This window comes from Lipotes vexillifer, unplaced genomic scaffold, assembly GCF_000442215.2.
Source record: "Lipotes vexillifer unplaced genomic scaffold, Lipotes_vexillifer_v1.1 scaffold614, whole genome shotgun sequence".
NCBI lineage: Eukaryota > Metazoa > Chordata > Mammalia > Artiodactyla > Lipotidae > Lipotes > Lipotes vexillifer.
This window is the reverse complement of record NW_006787203.1, coordinates 673,102-694,239: the sequence shown is the minus strand read 5'-3', so window position 1 is coordinate 694,239 and position 21,138 is coordinate 673,102. Positions and strand designations below refer to the sequence as shown.

Genomic DNA, 21,138 nt, shown 5'->3' with positions numbered 1-21,138 from the left:
GAAAAAAAAAAAAAAAAAAAAAAATCTGTATGTGTGCGTGTGTTTAATATTTTTTATACACCCAAGAAAATTTTTTACACATTTTTTTAACACAAGTGTTTGCCTTATGGACTGGGTCTCTGCCTTTTTTTCCCTTCACTTAATATATACTGGAATTTGTTTCATATCAGTATATAAAAGATCTTCTTTACAGCCATTATGTGAATGTGTAACAGTCACTTACTAAGACCTTTAGTATGTTCCCAAACTGTGGGGAACCTTTTTATCCAGGTCTTGTGTATGATTTTGAAGCTCAGTATCTGTCAACTTTTAGTGTTGGAAAAATCATAGAGCCATACCTCTTCTGTTCTCAGTTACTTCGGCATCTGCTGTGGCCAGTTAAGAGAACCCATCAGGGTGCAGGGGATCAACCTCACACTTACTTTTTGTTTGTTTTTTTGGTTTTTGGTTTTTGGTTTTGCGGTACGCGGGCCTCTCACCGCTGTGTCCTCTCCCGTTGCGGAGCACAGGCTCCGGATACGCAGGCGCAGCGGCCATGGCTCACGGTCCCAGCCGCTCCGCGGCGTGCGGGATCCTCCCGGACCGGGGCACGAACCCTCATCCCCTGCATCGGCAGGTGGACCCTCAACTACTGCGCCACCAGGGAAGCCCTCACACTTCTTTTTTAACTAGAGATCCTGTAGTATTTGCCTTATTGGGTTTCCTATCAGAGAAGTGCTTTTTCTTTTAATATAAAATTTTCATTTATCAATTAATTATATTAACAATATACTTTGACATGCTTGCCAGTGGTTAGGTAGCACTAATTAAATTAAATTTTAGCCTCAGTTTATTGAGTGCCTATAATGTCTAAAGATGGTATATCCATATATCTGTAAAAATTTGTAATCCTTATAACAGTGACAGATATTATTAGAAATTAGTTGTTTCATTTTAAAGAAGAGGAAAGTGAGCCTCAGATAAAGAGTGGGCTTAAAGTCATGTAGCAAGTTTTTTGGACTTCAGAGGCTACTTTCTTTCCATCTTTTTTTTTTTTTTGTATTATGTTCTTTTTCCAATTTAGACTCAGAAAGCAATTTCCCTAAAACAGAGCCAAGAGCTGTTTACCCTGAATTTAAACAACATATAAGGCATATTTACCTAGAATGTGTTTTATTTCTCCATATAAAGTCATTCAGACTCAGAAACATGCACTTCCTTTTCAAATTGAGTCTACAGAGTAGTAGGCAGTTAAAATGTCTAACCAAAAGCTGTCATGATGAGACTAAAATGTTATTAAAAATAAATATTATTACTGTATTTCCTCAAGTTCAAAGTACCTATCAAACTCTAAAATACCTGGTCTTTATTTACTGACTTTCTCCTGTTTCCTGGCTCTGACATGGCAAATTACACCATGACCCTAAGTAGGAGTTAAAGTAAGCTAAATTACATGTTGTAAAATCTATGTTCAAAATCATTTTCCTTTCTTTAAAAACGCTATTTGTCATCTAATACAAAAGCTGCCTCTTACATTCCTGCAGGAAGAGAAACAGTCTTTCCTGTCCCTTCTCATTTTCCCCTCGTCCACAAGAGTCGTTGTCTCCATCCACATGGAGGCACCCAGCCTTTGTCTGCCCGTTCTCTCCTCTTGAAACCAACGCACGGAAGCACAGGGAATATCCTATATCCTTTTGTGACAGAATACATTTAGGCTAGGCTAGTATGGAACTGCTTGCAGTATGATTTCTTGCCATCATTTCGTTCAGATGTCATAAGAGGCAATCTCAGTAACTGGTTTGCACTCACACTGGAATCTCTAGAACTGCAAATGTTACTGTTTTCATACAACGTGCACCCACAGTTTTGCCTTCTTTATGCATTTGTCATACACAATACCCTTAAGTTCCAAAATTACTAAATCTAATGCTGTTCCCTTTGCCTTATATTTTTTAAGGTAGAAGATGTACACATTTTCCATTTTTGTTCCAAATTTCTGTTTATTCATAAGCCCAGTGTTTGACTTTTGAATTTAATTACAAAATTTTTTTTAGTTGTACGAACACTTACCATGAGCTCTGTCCTCTTAGCAAATTTTTAACTCCGCAGTACAGTCTGCTAACCACAGGCACAGTGTTGTACAGCAGGTCTAGAACTTGTTCATCTTGTGTAACTGAATAAACATTTTTCATATGAACATAGTTTCACCTTAAGAGAGAAAGAAAAATGTTTCAGTTTATTGGCAAAGTCAGTAGAGAGCAAGATTACCTTTACTAACATTAGAGTAGGACCAAAGGTGTTTGAGGAGAGGAAACTCCTATGTGTTTTATGCAACGAGTTTATTATACCAATTAACAAAGTGAACCCATGAAGATAGCAGCCAGTTCCAGTTAGGTGTTGTGTCACATTTATACATTATCTAGGAATTCCCTTGTCTTTATGAAAAGTGGGGAAAAAGCTTTGATAGAAAAAGTGTGACTGTAAAGTATGAGTTGTATTTGTATTTATGTTTATTGGTACAGTAGTTTGAATTCTTACCACCCCTCTTACCAAACAGAGTGATTTCAGAGAAAGGACTGAGAATTATATATCTCCATTTTCGGAATCGTAACATATAGAGCAGGCTCTCAGAAAGGATCTCAGAGTGCTTGTTTGACAGATAAGGAAAATGAAATTCTTAGAGACTATAGCACTTTATCAGGACCACATAGTTATTTAGCATCAAATGTGCACGACGACCTGGCTGTCTGGTTCCCAGTCCTGTTTCTTTTCTTAAACCTACCACTTAATATGCTTTGATAATCTGGTTGCTTCAGTGCTATACTGACGGCATGCAAGTAGTCTCTGAAGAAATTTCATCTAATTTGGGAAAACTTGAAGGATTTTTAAATTACTTAATCATAGTTAGAAATCAAACCCAAAGGTAACACAGAGAAGAACTTAGAAAATTCCTTTTATCTGCTTGGTATTAGTATATTTCTCACAGTATGGTTAAGGCATGTGTTTATTTGTATAACTGGACAGGAAATACAGGGGTCATGATTGATTAAAGCAGTATTACATATATATCAAATTTTAAAAATCTGAACATAGAAATTCTTTTTTAGTGAAGTGGATTTTTTAATGTTTGTATGTATAAAGAAATCTTCTGAGTTATGCTTAAAGAAATGCCAATAAATTTTAAATGTTAGGGAACAAAATACTTGTATTAAGGTTGAGCATATGTATACCTAGGGTGACAATGTAAAACTCATTGAAAATGTTGTTTTTGTTTTGTTAACAGGGTGAACAATTGTGTTGGATTTTCAAATTATAAATTTTTCCTCCTTTTCTTGGCTTATTCTCTGCTGTACTGCCTTTTTATTGCTGCTACAGATTTACAGTATTTTATCAAATTTTGGACTGTAAGTAATTACCTTGGTGACTTTTTTTGGTATATTATAGATTTTCAGTAGTGAATTAATCCAGACACTAATTTTATAGAAGAGAGCTAACTTATATATAGTCAGTCCTCATTATTCGCAGATTCTGTGTTTGTGAATTCACCTACTTGCTAACATTTATCTGTAACCTCAGAGTCAATACTCAACGTAGCTTTTGTGGTCATTTGCAAACATGCACAGAGTAGGGAAAATGTGAGTCACCCATGTGCACATTTCTAGTTGAGATCAAACCAGAGGACCTGCTGCCTTCCTGTTGGAACTCACATACTGTAAATAAGTGTGCTTTTTCATTCTATTTAGTGCCATGTCTTTTGCATTTTTTGTGCTTTTTTTGTTGGTGATTTCATTGTTTAAAAGGTCTTCAAGCCTAGCGCTGAAGTGCTGTCTAGTGTTTGAACAGAAGAAGAGACTGAGATGTGCCTGACGGAGAAAATACATGTGTTTAGTGTTTAGATAAGCTTCCTTCAGACCTGAGTTATGGTGCTGGCGGCTGTGAGTTCTGTTATTTAATATGCATTAAATAAGGTATAAATTAGGTTTTATAAGCAGAAACACACAGAACAAGGTTACGTATTGATCATTTGACCAAAATATTGTGACCAGAGGCTTACAGGACCCTAACGCTGTATCTTCCCAGGAGAAATGGTTCAGGATTCACAAATTCGGTGTTCATGGCAACTTTATAGAACAGCACCACTGCGAATAACGAGAATTGACTATATAAGAAGAATGTTTTTCTTAGTATTGAAAAATAGAAGTATTTCTTTATGTGTAAAACGATTATTAAACTATTATACCTATAATGTCCTGAATTGTTATTAGGTATTGTATATGCTTTAGGCAGCTCATTTGTTTTCTTCACTGTATATTTTAAACGTAAGCAAAATGAAGTTAGAACTATGTGTTTTAAATACCCAAAGATATTCCTTACGAACACCAAACAATGGTAAAAAAACAGTTATCCCCTGCCAGGGTTGCTTTATTACATTCATTAAATTATCCTTTCTTATGGTAAGGCTTTCTGAATTGCCAGATCACTGATGTGAGATTTGAACCACATTCAATACTAAAGATTTATTGAATCCTGTTATGTGCCAGTTATATTGCTAAGTGCTAGGAATCCACAGGTGAATGAACATGGCCTAGCGTTCAAGGATACTTCCAGTGTCCAGCTAGAAGAATGATCTCTAATGAGTGTCTGAGAGCCTATGGCCTCACTGCTCCTCATTCCTGTGGATGGTTTTATTTCCAAACCACAAATAAATTTGTAAAGGAATGACTGGTTTTCACTGCGATGACTCTGCTGTCAAAAGCTTTCAGTGAGATCTTGTGACCTGGGTCAATCTGACAGGTACTACAGGATATTGAAACAGAATATCAGAAGGGGACACGTCCTGGCAGCTCTGGTGCTTCACTAAGTGTCCCCAAGCCTGCCATTCTAGAGGGACTCCAGATCTCCTTGGACATACGAACAAGGAGCAGTCTGGTTTTGCTTTGAGATGGCCTTTTTCATCCCATGGGTACTGTAAGGTTTATTTTAGACAGGTGTTATAAACTAGTGTTGATCTTTTTTGTGATGACGTTGTTTAAAGTAGCTTGAAGTATTACTGTGGATGTGTTCTGTGTGTTTGTAGTTGATGCTGTTGTTTGTAGTGATGTAAAACATCAATAAGAAGAGTAGCCAAATTGTGCCAACTAACCTTCCATTTTCTGGCATTATAATCAAACTGTTTAAGCATTTGTAAATCTGGAGTCTGTTAACAAAACATTTTTAGGAAGTAAATTAAAAGCTATATTTTATAGCTTATTTTATCTTGTTCCCTACTGATACAGTTTACACACATCATAATTTTTCTATGAATTTGGTTATTCAAAAGAAAATAAATATCCCAAATTTTAATATATTTTCCATATATATATACATGTATATTCATGTTATAGTAAACATTTATTCGAACCTGAAGATGTATTTTTTCCTCAAAGTTTTAACATAAAGCCATATATCTTTCTCCATACCTAAATTTAAGAAAAATTTTATGCAAAAAATCTTACTTATAAAAGTAGGGGAATACTTATCCCTTTGACAAAACATTTTATTTTCTTCCTTTCTTTATAGAATGGCCTACCTGATACTCAAGCCAAGTTCCATATTATGTTTTTATTCTTTGCTGCAGCTATGTTTTCTGTCAGCTTGTCTTCTCTGTTTGGCTATCATTGTTGGCTAGTCAGCAAAAATAAATCTACATTAGGTGAGTATCCAATTATTGTAGTTAACAGAACTTTAAATACAAAACCAAATAGTCATCAGAAGTTGCCATATGATTAAATGCTAACCTGTCCTGAAGCTGTAAAATCATTCTTGTTTCCCACATTGTCTTGTGGGACAAATACAAATTCACTCATTCCATATATTTTTTGACTGTCCATTGTGTGTAAAGCATTGTGTATATACAGTGGTTAGCAAGGGTAAAATAGTCTAGTGGTGGACACAGAAAATCAATAACCAAACATAAACGTAATTACAAAATGTGAAGTGCTTTAAAAGAAACAAACAGGATGTTCAGGTGTGAATCAAGGTCTGGGGATGGTAGAAGGGGACCTATTTAGGTGGAGTGGTCAGGGAAGAGCTCACAAAAGCAAAAAGTATATTTAAACTAAGAAGTCAGAGCCAGAACATCTCAGGCAGAGAAAACAGTGTGTTCAGAAGCCCTGCAGAGATGGGATACAGCAAAAGCAGTGCTTAGCAGGAAATGTATAGCTATAAATGCTTACATTTAAAAAGAAATACCTCAAATCAGTAACTTTACACCTTAAGGAACTATGAAAAGAAGAGCAAAAAGTAAACCGAGCGCCAGAAGAAGGTGGGAAATAATAAGGATTAGACAGGACATTATGGAAACAGAATTCTAAAAAACAGAAGATCAATGAAATCAATAATTAGTTTATTGAAAATATCAACAAATATGACAAGCCTATAACTAGAAAGCAAAAAAGAGGATTCACATCATGAAAATCAGAAATGAAAGTGGGAACATGACTACCAACCTTGCAGAAATAAAAAAGTTTAATTAGGTAACCTTGGAACTTCCCTGGTGGTGCAGTGGTTCAGAATCTGCCTGCCAGTGCAGGGGACACGGGTTCAAACCCTGGCCCAAGAAGATCCCACGTGCCATGGAGCAACTGAGCCCACGCATGGCAATGAAGACCCAACACAGCCAAAAAATAAATTAAAAAAAAAAATTAGGTAACCTAGATATAATGGACAAATTCCTAGAAACACAATCTACCAGTGTGACTCAAGAAGAAATAAAAACCTGAATAGACTTATAAGTAAGGAGATTGAATCAGTCATTTAAAATCTCCCAACAAAGAAAAGCTCAGGACCAGTTGGCTTCACTGATGAATTCTATCAAACACTTAAGAATTAACATCAATTATTCTCAAACTATGCCCAAAATTAGAAGAGAAGGAAACATTTCCTAAGTCATTCTGTGAGGCCAACATTGCCCTAATACCAAAGTCAGACAAAGACATCACAAGAAAAGAAAGCTATAGACCAATATTCCTTATGAATATAGGTGCAGAAATTCCCAATAACATATCTGCAAATCCAGCAGCATGTTAAATCCTACTTTGTCATGGTATATAACCTTTTATCCCAGGAATGCAAGGGTGGTTCAATGTATAAAAATCAATAACTGGTAATGTACCACATTAATAGAATGAAGGGGAAAAAAAGCACATTTTTATCTCAACTGTAACAGAAAAAGTATTTGACAAAATACAACACCCTTTGATGATAAAAACACTTAAGCTGGATGGAAGGGAACTTCTACAACCTGACAAAGGACTTTATGAAACATTCTCAGCTAATATGATACTCAGTGGTGAAAAATAAACCTTTGCCCTAAATAAATAAACCAAGGATTCCGTCTTTCACTCCTGCTGTTCAGCACTCTACTGGAAATTCTAGCCAGAGAAATGAGTCAAGAAAAGAAATTAAGGCATTCAAATCGCAAAGGAAGACGTAAAACTATTGTTTTTGTGGATGAAATGATCTTATATATAGAAAACTGTAAAGAATCCACAATAAAAACTGTTAGAGCTAATAAAATCTGAAAAGTTGCATTATCAATATGCAAAAAAATCAGTTGTATTTCTATATACTATCAATGTACCATCCCAAAGGAAATTATTGAAATTTCTATTATAATTTCAATGGTCTTTCATGCATAAATGGAAAAGCTAATTTCCAAATTCATATGGAATTTCAAGGGGCCCCAAATAGCAAAAACAATATCCACCAAAAAAAATTGTTAAGTTCTTCCTGTTTATAAAACTTGCAACAAATCTATAGTAATCAAAACAGTGTGATACTGGCTGTGAGATTCCGTTATTATAATAGTCAGTGAAGATTAATTGTAATATATAGTCAGTGAATGTTCATTTTTAGGATTCAGGTGAAATCTTATCCCAGCAAGTACTATTAGGGTGAAAATATTGGTATAATAATTTCTAAACAAAGTACCTTATTTCAAATTATATGTAGAGCAATTAAATTATTTTTCAAACGTAAATTTTTCGACTAGCTTTTAACTTCTAGAAACGTCTAGATTTAACTTGTAACACTGAAAGGACTTCCTCTGGACAGTATGGTCCTATAGTCATTAAAGCGTTTTATAAAAAGCTATATAACCTAGGTTGATAAATGTTAAGGATCTTGCAAATCACATTTTTCATAGTTCCATGACTCTGCTAGTTATATTTTTCCTTTTTGAAATTATGGGCAGAAATCATTACACTTCTATGTTTATTTGCACCCCAAAACTAACATTTTACATTTTGCATCTCGGCATTATTTAAGAAGAAAATGTATCATCATAGACAGAACTGTGATGACCTTGTTCAAGTTCCACTTCTGTCATTTATTTTTTGTGATACTTTGAGCAAGTTGCACGGTCTCTCTGAACCTCAGCTTCCATATGCAGAGTGGCCATAACCAGCTATGATGTACATCTCTGCGTTGGACCCTGGTTTGGACAAAGAGCTTTAAAGTACATTTTTGATCAGCTAGAAAAAAAATTATGATTGGATGAGATAAAATTTTAATGAAATTGGAAAATGGAATTTATTAACTGAAAAAAGGTTGTAGAATGTATCTTTAGTCGCACTTTGGATAAAAAAATGTACATTTGTAATTATTTCCTCTATCCATCCAGCCATCCATTTAATAAAGATTTAGAAGATGTAAATTTTTTTTTTTTTTTTTTCTTGCGTTATGCGGGCCTCTCACTGTTGTGGCCTCTCCCATTTGCGGAGCACAGGCTCCGGACGCGCAGGCTCAGTGGCCATGGCTCACGGGCCCAGCCGCTCCGCGGCATGTGGGATCTTCCCGAAACGGGGCACGAACCCGCGTCTCCTGCATCGGCAGGCGGACTCTCAAGCACTGCGCCACCAGGGAAGCCCGAAGATGTAAAGTTTTATTTGCTTATTTGCATTTTCTAATTTTCTACAATGCAGATGTGCTGCTGCAAGAATAAAAGGGTTACTTAAAAACTAAAATAGATCTAATCATATTTTATGTTTGTTTTAAAAGAATAGACAGTCTTCATTGCAGGGCTGTTGATAGGCATATAAGCAGTCACAGGAGGCTAGCCATTGGCTTTCAGAGTTTCTTCATTTAATTCAGTTATTTCTAACTGTAGGGGTTGCTAGATGATGTGCTCTTTACTCATGTGATTGCTCTACCATCTTTTCTAGAGGCATTTAGAAGTCCAGTATTTCGACATGGAACAGATAAGAATGGATTCAGCTTGGGTTTCGGTAAAAATATGCGACAGGTTTTTGGTGATGAGAAGAAGTACTGGTTGCTACCCATTTTTTCAAGGTACTTTGTTGTGAAAATTTTCAGGGTTTAGACTGAAAATGGAAGTAATCCAACAAAAGAACGCTGTAATTCTGCATAAAAACTATTTTTTACAGTATTATTTTATGACTCACTATTATATCAGTGTGGAAATCAGTTGACTCACATCTCCATAAACATACCACATTCAAGCCCATGTCTGATATACACGTTTTGTCCATAATATAACTATGTTCTACTCACAGAGATCATCTTTTTTTACTGCATAATTGTAAGTTTTTATTTTAATTACAGTCTAGGTGATGGCTGCTCCTTTCCAACTTGCCTTGTTAACCAGGATCCTGAACAGCCATCTACTCCTGCAGGATTGAATTCATCATCTAAAAAGTGAGTTCATTTTTTTTTTCTATTTTACTTTCAAAGAATATATTTTATCCTCTTGCGTCCTTCGATTATATGTTCCTTTGAAAAAAAATTTTAAGAACTTAAGATAATTTACTCTACTGGTTTCTACCTGGAATGAGGGTGAGAGGAAAGTATGACTGGGGAGGGTTACATAGGGAGCTTCAGTCATAATTATAAAATTCTGTTATTAATCTGGGTGGTCAGTAAACAGGTGTTAACTCTCTATACATTTTTGTTAACTGAAATAAGTTATGATTTTTTTAAATGTGGTGCTTAAAAGAAAATAATGTAAGTCCAAATTAGTCCCCCTAGTGATCAGGTGAGCAGACAGGGTAAACTTTCCCTCTGACCCTCCGGGCCTTTCTTCTCGGCCGTAACCGTTATAGAGATCAAAAAACTTCCCTGCCTGGATCAGGCCTTTGATGATGAAATGGAATCCCAGACATCTGCTTGACAGTCCCATTAGCAATGGGCACCATATTCTTGGTACTCTTTAAAGACCTCTAAGCATGATTTGAGCCATTTCTGTGGAGAGAGAAAGGAAGGAGTCTTGGAAATTCATTGTCTGGAGACTTTGGCTACTGCTTTAAGTCTCTTTTGGTTCCAGCCTATCAGGCATTTGAGGAAGACTTGAAATTGGATTCTGACTTGGCTACTAACTGCCAAAGGCAAAACTTTCTAAACGTTTCAAAATGCTCTACATGAAGTTTTAAGTTGAAACATTTTTTTACATGTTCAAGGCAGACTTTTTTTGATGTGACCATACCTCTAATTTTTAAATGAAAGCCGATAGTAAAAGCATAACCATAATATCATTAGTTAAATTTTAAACGTTTTCTTAGTTGCTGGAATGCTATGTTCACAGCACCTATGCTTATAGTCTCCCCATCTAGTTCGTGTTTCTTATTGATCATGGCGCTTTGTCCCTTGGAGCCTGATGTGACCCCAGCATCCATCTCAAGGTGGTGATTCTGGCAGCCATTCCAAAATCATCTTAAATTGTCATGAGATGAAACCTATTTGCCCCCTGCCCAACATCCCTAGAGTGAGCTATGTGCAGTCCAGACTCTACCAGTTAATGAGAAGGCCGTTCTCATGTGTGTCACAGGGACATTCAAAGGCACCAGAGTCTTACTGGGTCCTTCCCTGTGAGTTTTGGCTTTAAAATTCCACAGAGCTAAATGCTAATTTTTTTTTTTGTATACTTCAGGGCAGAAAAATCTAGTTTTAATAAATTACTTAAAATGCTTTCCTGCTTTTATAAAGTTTAACAGTAGTTTTCAATAATGTTTTTTATCCTTGTTAAGAGGTTTTTGTAGTTTAAGGCTATTTGGGTTTTAGAGATAGTATCTCTCCTACTAAATGTACAATGGGCGTTGGGAGAAATCCTAGTTCTGGCACTGTTACCCAGCTAGGTGATCTAGAAGAGGTCAAGTAACCTCTCCGGGCTTCTCTTCCCTTTCCTTTAAATGTTGAGATTGGATTTTGACAGCTAAAGTCTCTTCTACAAAATTCTATAATTTCCCCCGATTAGCCCCTATGAATTTTCTATGGCTAGTGCTGGTCTCCCCTGTGTACTCCAGAGTTGTATATTTGATTGTCTACACAGTGGTCCCACCTAAACATCTAAAAGGCGTTGCCAGCTGAACAGGTGCAAAGCAGAACTCTTGATTCCAAGCCATCTATACCCTCGCCTCACCCAAAACTCGATTCTTCATTCTTTCATGTATCAGTAGTAGTGACCTCCATTCTTCCAGATGCTCAGGCCAGAAACTTGGGAGTCATACTAGATTCCTCTCTTTCGGGGACCCTGTATATACAGGTGTAGATCCTGTCAGATGTCCCCTCCAAATACATCTATAACCTGGATACTTTCTTACCACCTCCAAGGCTGCTTTCCTGGTCCAAGCCATCATTTCTCACATGGATTATTTCAGTACCTTTGTTACTGACCTTTCTGATTCCCTGTTTATTCTCCATTAAAATGTCAGAGTGACCGTTTTAAAGCGTAAATCATATCGTGTCACTCTTCTGCTCAGAACCCTCCACTGATTGTCCATCTTGCTCAGAATAAAAGCTAATGAATGTCCGTACCTTGCTCTGACTAATCTCTTCCCCAACACCTCTTGATGTCACCCTGTACCACTTTTCCGACACTCAAAATCCTCAGACACACAGATCTTGCTGGTCCTCAGATATACCAAACATGTTCCTTATTTAGTGGCTTTGTACTTGCCAGTTCCTATTCCTAAAGGTTCTTCCTCTGGATATCTGAATGGTCTGTGCCTTCGCCTTACTTTCTGCTCAGGTGTAGCTTTACAGTAGAGGCCGCCTTTGGAAACCCTTGGATAATCGTAACCTGCCCCTCCATTCCCTTTATACTGTCTTTTACTGTCATCAGAGCTCTCCTTATCACCTGACTTACTATATATTTATTATACTTCTTCCTCAATTACAACAAAATTTCCACGAAATCAAAGGCTTTACTCACTGATGTAACAGGTACTCAATGAGTATTGTTGAATGAGTGGATCCTTGCCATTTGTTAGGTTCCTGTTAGCAGTAATGACTCTCCAAGCAGTCCTTAAACCAGGACTTAGTTAGCTGTACTTGGTCTAAGGTCCCTTTCCTGAGGAATAATTAGAATTAGAGTAAAAGAGATATTTCATATGAATAGGAGACAAGCTTTTCTTTTTTAAGATTTTCCTCCCAAAATTTTAGGAAGGGGTTGTTAAAGCAGCACAAAATTGAAATAGTCTCAAATTTTAGATATGAGGTAATTGTTAAGGAGCAAAGGCATATCCTTTAAAAAATATAATAGTTATAGTCAACTAAAATATGTGAAATTACTCTTGGAAGAATTTTAAGTGGGTTTTTCTTTTGAACATTATTATAATTTCTATTTTGGTGTGTTGTAAAATAATACACTAATAGTTTCTGTGCCAATAATTTTTTTAATCTAAGTGAAATGCTATTTTATGTATATTTTTTCATACCATCTAGTATGTCATATGTGGCATGCTACTTAAATTTTAAAACCTAAAGTCTTTCTTTTAAACTCTTTATTTACCAAATTAAACATCAGAATTTTAAGACCTGACAGTGTCAGATGTTTTCAACATTCCTGCAAGATAACGTTCAAATTTGTTGTTTCAGTTTTATAGAGAAAGATAGAGAATTCTTTGTTCGAGACCAGTTAGGCCACTTTAGAAACAATAAGTAGGTCAGTTTTTCTCAAACTTATCATCTTTCTACCATCATCTTCATATATTTTTTTCCACTTGTAAAATTAATATTTTCTTTAATATTTTTATTTAAATTGCCACTTAAATTTTTTTAAACCAAACTTTATATCACTGTCATAAATGAGAAATTAGTATAATTTGCCATAGAATATAACTTAAAAAAAAATAAAATCAATAATAAAATACTGTTAAGTTCTAACTAGATTCCCTTACCTGCTAAAGTCTTAGGCTGAGGCCTATTCTCCATATTAAGAATGGAGATTTGCCAAAGTCAGAGATTGTCATTGTATTGTAATCAGAAGAAAGAAGAGTGAACTGAAGTGAGAACGCTTTTTTCATTGTGAGTCAGTGTGATTTAATGCCTTGTTCCTGTTTTCCCCAAATTCTCTTGTGTAACTCCTACAATTATCTTGCACCACAAGTGGGTTGAGTTCCATCCTTTGCAAAACACTCACCCTAATACTATCAAGAGTTAACCTAATGATCATGATGATAATTATTGTTATTCAGTCCTGAAAACCATCAATTTCCTGCAAAGCCATTGAGAGAGTCCCAGAGCCACCTTCTTACTGATTCTCAGTCTTGGACAGAGAACAGCACAAACCTGGGAAAAGGTAAAGCTGGTAAGAGTATGCTTGTTTGGCTATTTCGATATATTTTATTTTTAAAAAGTGAAAGTGGTAAAAATTTTTCATTCTTATTACCTGTAGAATTTTTCTTGTTTTGGAGTCAGACTACCATTGTAAATATAGAACTGTTTTCAAAGAACTGCTTGTGAAGTGCTTTGATTAATGTCTGGAAGCTGTAGAAAATCATTTTGTGAAAAATAGATTTGCATTGCCTTTTTCCAGTTTAGAGAACCAAATCTTTATTACCGCATATTAAATAAAATGATAAACTCAAAATATAATTTATTTAAAAATTGGAAAAAGTGCAGTAAGCTCAGACAAAAGGTTGAAAAGTATCTACTGAAAGGGATCTCAAATTATGTAGTTTTTACTCAAAAGTTTTATCCATTTCAAAATGTCGAAGTAAAGCCATTGCAGAATTGCCATAACTTTAGCTACCTGTTATTTCTTCATATCCCACTCACAGTTCTCTTGTTATTGTTGATTTTAATCTTTTGATTATTTGGGTCAATATAGTTTATTGGCAAAAAACAAGGAAGTGTTTGAAGGCAGACAGACCTGATATCAAATCCCAATTTGGGCACCTAATCAGTGTGTGGTATTTGTTAAGTTACTTAACCTCCTTTAGACTTTGCTTCATCTTTAACATACTACTTATTTCTCAGGGTTTTTAAGTATTAAACAAAATATGTGATCATATGTGCAGGGGTGTGTATATATTATATGTGTGGTCTCCTGAGTGCAAAACCATGCATGCTCAATTAAGGCACTATTAGCCAGAAAATCTCCAAATTGACCTATTTAAGTCTTCAAATGTTTCTCCTTCATTTCTAGTCTTTTCTTCAAACCTTTTCCTAGTGCTTGCCTGACTTTGGCTTACTGCACTTTAAAGTCTTTCCTGGTTTATTTGAAATCTCTTTGGGATTTAGTGAAAAACAAATGGATAGTCAGAGGAAAAGTTCTGAAGTCATTATTTAATATATAATCAATCACATTCTCTCTTTCTTTAAAGAGTCTTGTTCTTGAGAAATGTGTATGCCCTCTGAAGATCCCCATGATTTGAGTATTCATAATTTGGTCTGTCTCTTCACCTTCAAACATTCCATTCCATTTTTCAGTCTATGGGAGGGACTAGGTATTATCTAAACAAAATTGATGACACCTGTTTGCCTTTTGAATCCCTCAGTTGCCTTAGAGACAAAGAAGTGATGTATATTTGGGGGGTAGAAAGACAAAGAACTGTCTTTCAGAAGAGATTCATATTTCACTTTATAGTTCTACATTAATGTAGAAGTGATTTTCTGGTTTCTGTGTGCTGTTAGTTTGGAGACATAGATTAATTTTCTGTTACTGTGACAGATAAATTGAGAAATTATTTAAAGTTTAAAAGATGGTGTACAAGAAGGAAGAGAAATATGAAAATGGTGAGATGAGAAAGGGCTCCAAGATTAGTTTGACAAGAATGAGGTAGGTAGATGAAGAATTAGAAAACAGTGATTTAAGGTAGTGTGAGAAGTGCCAGGCTCAATGTTTCTTACATTATTTTATTCACACCCCTACTTCCTCAGGTGTATATATTTAACTGTTTTTAAAGTGCTTTTTTTGTGACACGGGTTGTGGCCAACTGTACTGTATGTATGTATGTGTTCTATATAACATCTTCTAAATACCCATACTACGTACAGGTCACTTTTGGAAAAACACTGGCAGGATTCATGACTGAATAAACAGGTCTCTGCCTATTTGTTCAAAAGCAACAACAAAAATTGCTAACTTATGTTCTTTCTTGAAGGTATGAGCAATCCTGCACTGACCATGGAGAATGAGAATTAACTCTTCTAACAGAATTTATTCATACTTCACGGAAGTAAGAAAAGCTTTTCCTTTATTGTTATGTTTTATATTTTCAACAGTTCTCTAGCTCTCTTAGGGCAAATAGTTTCCATAAACATTTATTTATTTATTTTTTTATAAATTTATTTATTTATTTTTGGCTGCATTGGGTCTTTGTTTCTGCGCACGGACTTTCTCCAGTTGTGGCGAGAGGGGGCCCCTCTTTGTTGCGGTGCACGGGCTTCTTACTGTGGTGGCCCCCGACCCCATTGTGGAGCAGGGGCTCCAGGGGCACAGGCTACAGTAGTTGTGGCACGTGAGCTCAGTAGTTGTGGCTCACAGGCTCTAGAGCGCAGGCTCAGCAGTGGTGGCGCACAGGCCTAGTTGCTCCGCAGCATGTGGGATCCTCCTGGACTGGGGCTCGAACCCAGGTCACCTGCATTGGCAGGCAGATTCTCAACCACCGCACCACCAGGGAGGTCCCAACATTTACTTTTGAGTGACTCAAATACAAGATGTCTTAGCTGACCCTTGGGATTGCATCAGTCATGCTAGAGACCTCTGGACATGGATTTAGCTTGAATGTTAGCTAGTACTTAGGTTAACTTGATAAAATATAAGCTGAACAAAATTCATTTTTATAGTAATGCATTAAATAGCAAAGATTGATCCTAAAATATTGAACTTTAGATGACAATTGTCTTGTCATTTCATAGGATCATGCAATTTTTTATTTTTTTCTTCAGGATATCCAGTGGTCTTATTCTTGACCACCCATTAGTTGAATCTCACTGAGTCTAAATACAAGATAATTATATCTTGTTAGCACAAATCTCTGCCACCCCTATTTTTGGTCACAGTAGGACCCCAGAGCATGTGTCATCCTTAAATTACTAGGTATTGCAAGTCATTTTCTTGAACCGGTAATTTTTTTAAACCTATAGTTCCAAATTAGTTTCCTTAAAGTGAAATCTATTTATAAGGCTGCAGTCAATAAAAAGCTACAATAAGGAGCCCCTTTGGAACAAAGCCATAAACATCTTAACAAGTCAAACGACTGTGTGTACTGTTACAATAAACAATATGAAAAATTGGACTTGTGGTTGTCAAGGGGGAGGGTGGTGGAAGGGAAAAGGATTGGGAGTTTGGGATTAGCAGCTGCAAACTATTATATGTAGGATAGATAAACAACAAGGTCCTGCTGTATAGCACAGGGAACTAAATAGCCTTGATAAACCATAATGGAAAAGAATATGAAAAAGAATATATGTATATATGTATAACTGAATCACTTTGATGTACAGCAGAAATTAACACATTGTAAATCAACTGTACTTCAATAAAAGTTTTAAAAATTAAAAAAATATATGAAGAATTGAACATTGAAATTATCCAGATAACTCTCTACTTATAAAACTGCGACCTAGCAAGAGAGTAGCACCTGAAACAAAATTGTGTTGAAGTGGTTCATGGATATGTGGTTTTTATTTTACTTGGTCCTGGTTTTGGTGAATAGCCATGTAATCCTGTGTGCCATTTGGCCAGTGTTTTGGTTTTAGATGACTCTATATGATGGTATAGTAGATCAGATTGATTGTGACTATGGTTAGGATAGTGAAAATTTAATGTTCTCAATTTGGTTAATTAGCGAATACAGTGTAAATTTCTGGAAATAATTCTTAAAATATAACTGATTATATAAATACGAATCATTAGCTAATACCACAAGCAAAGTATTTTACAGAACATAGTTCTGTAAAGCATACAAAGTTTCACAGGATTTTTTTTAGTACGTTGAATTAGTTATAATTACCATTGTATGTGAGGTTTATCTGTGTTAAATATTTTATAAGCTTACATAGTAACGTAACTTTGTGTGTAAATCCGGTAGATTTCCCAGTATTTTGATAAGATCAGTGTTGTGTTTGTTTATCATTATTCTCAACCCTTTGCAGTGCCAGACACATAGTAGGTTCTAAATAAACAGTTGGTAAATGGGTGATAAAATAACATCATTGACGTTTAATATCTCACAGAAAGTTGATGTTATTACATTTAAATATATGACAGTAGTGGTCATAAAAACCCAATTGTAGCATGAATCAACTGCGTTGACGTAAAAGAAAAAAAAGTGTTTTCTGATGTAATGTTTTTCATTCTGTTGACATACCAGTGAAAAGTTCCTTAAAAAATTGAATTTTCCTAAGGTAGCTGATAGTCAAAATAGTTTTTTAAAGTTTTTCCTGCTTTATACCTCAGACTTGCAATTCATTCAATACACATTTATACTGAACAATATTATCTGATATTGATACACCTAATTTGATTATATTACTAAATGATATCTCTTCTCCTTTTTCAACTACATTAGTAAATGACCTGTGACCTTTTTATAAAATATTTCTTGGTTCAGTATAGTTTCCACACAGTGAAAATGTGCCTAAATCCATAATAGTGCTAAAGTATAGGTTAAACTTAGCCTGCCCAACCTTCACTCTTACACAATAGAAACTTGAAAATGCTGTGATTCTATGCACATGGTATTTCAGAATTACTTCCCTAAATCCCCTAACAACTCACTTGTCACTTGTAAACTCCTATTGGCCTCAGACAAATTCAGAACTAAGAACATAGAACCCTGTGGCTCAGATTGGGGCCCCAAACCAGCAGTATTGACATCACCTGGAGCTTAACAGAAATGCAGAATTGTGGACCTTACCCTAGACTTACTGAATCAGAATCTGTATTTTCTGCATTTTAACAAGATCCTCTTCTCTTGTATGTGTGTATTATAGTTTGAGAATTGATGTAAAGTTCTGTCTATATTCAAGAACTCGTCTGATGAGCCTTCTAGTATAGAAAACATTTAATTTTGAACAAGGGGTGTTATTGCAACAATGAATGAGTTGGTTCATTTTTTGTTTGCTTGTATTTTTAGAGTTAACACGAGAGTTTCATGTTTTCTGTTTCATCCCAAGGTAATCAGTGCTGTGGATGGATGGAAGAGGCTTCCCGCAGGAAGGCACCACTAGCTAGCTGTTCCCAACCCCTCTGGCTGGATATGCAGAATGTGAATTGACCGTTTCTCTCTGAGCTGTTGCTTAAAACATAACACATTTTTACTCCAGTATACAGATTGTTTCAACTAACACACATTCCTCTTAAACATTAAAAGTAGTTATGGTTTATGAATCAAGGACAAAAATATCTTCTGTCATAAAAACTTGGAATAAATTCATGGGCCAGTTTTCACCCAGATATTTGGGGAGCACAACTTACCACATAAAAAACCCACTGATCCTCTGATTCAGAAAATTGAGACTATTAAGATGTTGAGATTTAAAAGATTTCACGTAACATTATAATGATAAGCTTTATTCGTAAAACCTGATACCTACGAGAAGGTGGAGGTAGCAGATGAGACTTGTTTCCTCCCTCTGATGCGAATCTAGCCTTAGGCTGCGTGAACTGTAAAAACTATGAATTCATTACAAATTTCAAGTGGCCTGCAGTTGAAGATGACCATCCATTTTTTTTTTTTTTGGCCAGACTTTAATTCTAGCCTTTGTTCCCTGCTGGAAAAGAAGTGTGATCATTGAAGCTTGAGCTCAACTGGCTGGAAAATCTTTGTCAGAATTAATACATTTCTATTACATCAGAAATATATTTTTCATTTATTTTAATTATCTGAAAATGGGGGAAAGTCTATAATAACAATTATGAAGATTGGTTTATGATATTCTTTTGCTGGTTTAGCTTTTAAAAGTCTCTTTAGGTTATTTCTTCTATTGAACATAGCAAACATTGAATTTTTGTTAAGAATCCCTGATGGGCCAATGGATTAATCCTTCATTGACATCCATATTAAGTATGACAGTTAAACTACATAGGTCCTCAAATACCTGTTAAGATTAAATTATGCAAATCATCAAACAAAAGTCATATCCTTTTGGAAATTTAGTCCCACATGAACTGAATGGTGTGCTGTTTGGAAACTGAGTTTAAGATAAACTACAGTGGTGTGTTTGTTGATGCCAAAATGTTTGGCTTCAGTAAATATACTAAGAAGCTCTTGTGCCTTCTATGCACTATTAAAGAGTCTTATTCTTTTTTAATTTGATGGAGTGCAAGTTTTGTAAATGTTAGCAATTAGAATACACTGTATACATTTTTTTGGTACAAATTTTGAGAATTTAAAGCAGATTACCCTTAGGACTACACAGCTAAGGAACTGGTATTTAAACAAAGAGAAAATGGTATTAAAGTTTTCAAAATCTGAATTAGATAAATTCAACACAAAGTAGCCTAGAAGACCAGAGGATAATGGAGTAACAGATCCTTGCAGTTGCTCATCCTTGCTAAAAATATGAAGTTTTATATTAAATGACTTTATGAAAGAACCAGTGTCAGCCCAGTCCATTTTATACATCATTTGAGTGCAATTCTTTGAGCAATAGGATGGTGGTCTTTTTCAGGTTTTTTTTTTTAAACTAAAGATTTTGATCTGACAGTCTACTTCAAGAAAACTCAGAAGATATGATACATTCTTACTTTTATCCTAAAGCATTGTTTGGTCATCGTTTTCATTACCTGAAGTGCCAGGCTGGAACCTATAGCTACTTTTAGAAGTCTTAAGGGCAAGAGCATCACATAATGTATTAAGAATTATATGCAGCCAGATGTTTTTCAAAGCACAGTACTAGAGCTGTTTTTACGGACAGGATTCTGTTGGGTGACCCCTCCTGTCAAACTAGAAATTAGGGGAAAAAGAGGGATTTTTATTCTTTACCTTGCTAGATTACTGTTAATTTCCCCCCCTCCCTTTAGCTCTTTCATGTAATTATTCAAATCCATAAGTCAATATACATTAGAATCAGATGAAAACATTTTTCAAAATAAAGTTTTTTTCATTAAGTTGTAATGGTTCCCTTTTTGGTTTCATACAGTGACTAATCTTTAAAATGTTTTTTGTTTAGTTTTAACTCTAAGGGGTTATAATTTTTGGAGATGATGGCATATCATTAGATTTGCAGTATAAATTTTATCTGAGTGAACAGAGCATCAAATAGACCTACGTTTTGTATATATTTATAAAATGTACCTTAAAAACACTTTAAATACTTTACTTTAAAAAAATTAATTGCTTAACTCAAACTTGAAGACATTTGAAGTATGTCCTGACAGTCCATTAAATGATAATTTTGATTTTTCCTGTTTTTAGAGATTATATCATATAGGTATCAATATTTAAGAATTTTTTCATTTAAAAATATTGTACAAATGCTTCATATACATTAGCTATTTGCCATTGTGCAGTGAAAGATTTATTTTTTTCAAAGAGAAAAAAACTGCATCTGAATACAGTGATGAGACATTCAAGTAAGTGCTTATCTATGAATTCCCTCCTGTTATACCATAATAAAGTCTGGTTGATCACCTTTGTTAGCTGTCTATATGAAATTGCCTTTGCACTAACAATCTAAATTGCTTTAAAGATATACTTTTCCTAATCATCTACCAGAGCTCCTGCAGGCAAGATTAATGTCTACAACCTGGTTATAACATAGGTCTTTGGAGAGGAAGTGGATGACAGGATGAGGTGATTGCTCATTAGTAGTTAAAGGAGTCTGAGGACAATTAGAAAAAGACTAACATTTGAGTGTGCTGTAATCAATAGATAACTGTTGGAAATATGGCATATGTTTGACAAAAAACCATCTTCACTGGGAAAATCATAC

The 21,138-nt window shown here is 35.2% G+C and overlaps 1 protein-coding gene across 1 annotated transcript in view; it reads left to right on the top strand.

The window, feature by feature from the left end:
- The window catches only part of ZDHHC2 (zDHHC palmitoyltransferase 2), a 63,657-nt gene extending 48,257 nt beyond the window's left edge, over positions 1 to 15,400 (top strand). The window contains exons 7-12 of the mRNA XM_007459910.1: positions 3,263 to 3,383; positions 5,539 to 5,671; positions 9,183 to 9,309; positions 9,583 to 9,675; positions 13,449 to 13,561; positions 15,360 to 15,400. Of these exons, the coding sequence (XP_007459972.1) occupies positions 3,263 to 3,383; positions 5,539 to 5,671; positions 9,183 to 9,309; positions 9,583 to 9,675; positions 13,449 to 13,561; positions 15,360 to 15,400 (628 nt within the window). The remainder of the gene's footprint in view (positions 1 to 3,262; positions 3,384 to 5,538; positions 5,672 to 9,182; positions 9,310 to 9,582; positions 9,676 to 13,448; positions 13,562 to 15,359) is intronic.
- Positions 15,401 to 21,138: the final 5,738 nt, after the last annotated feature.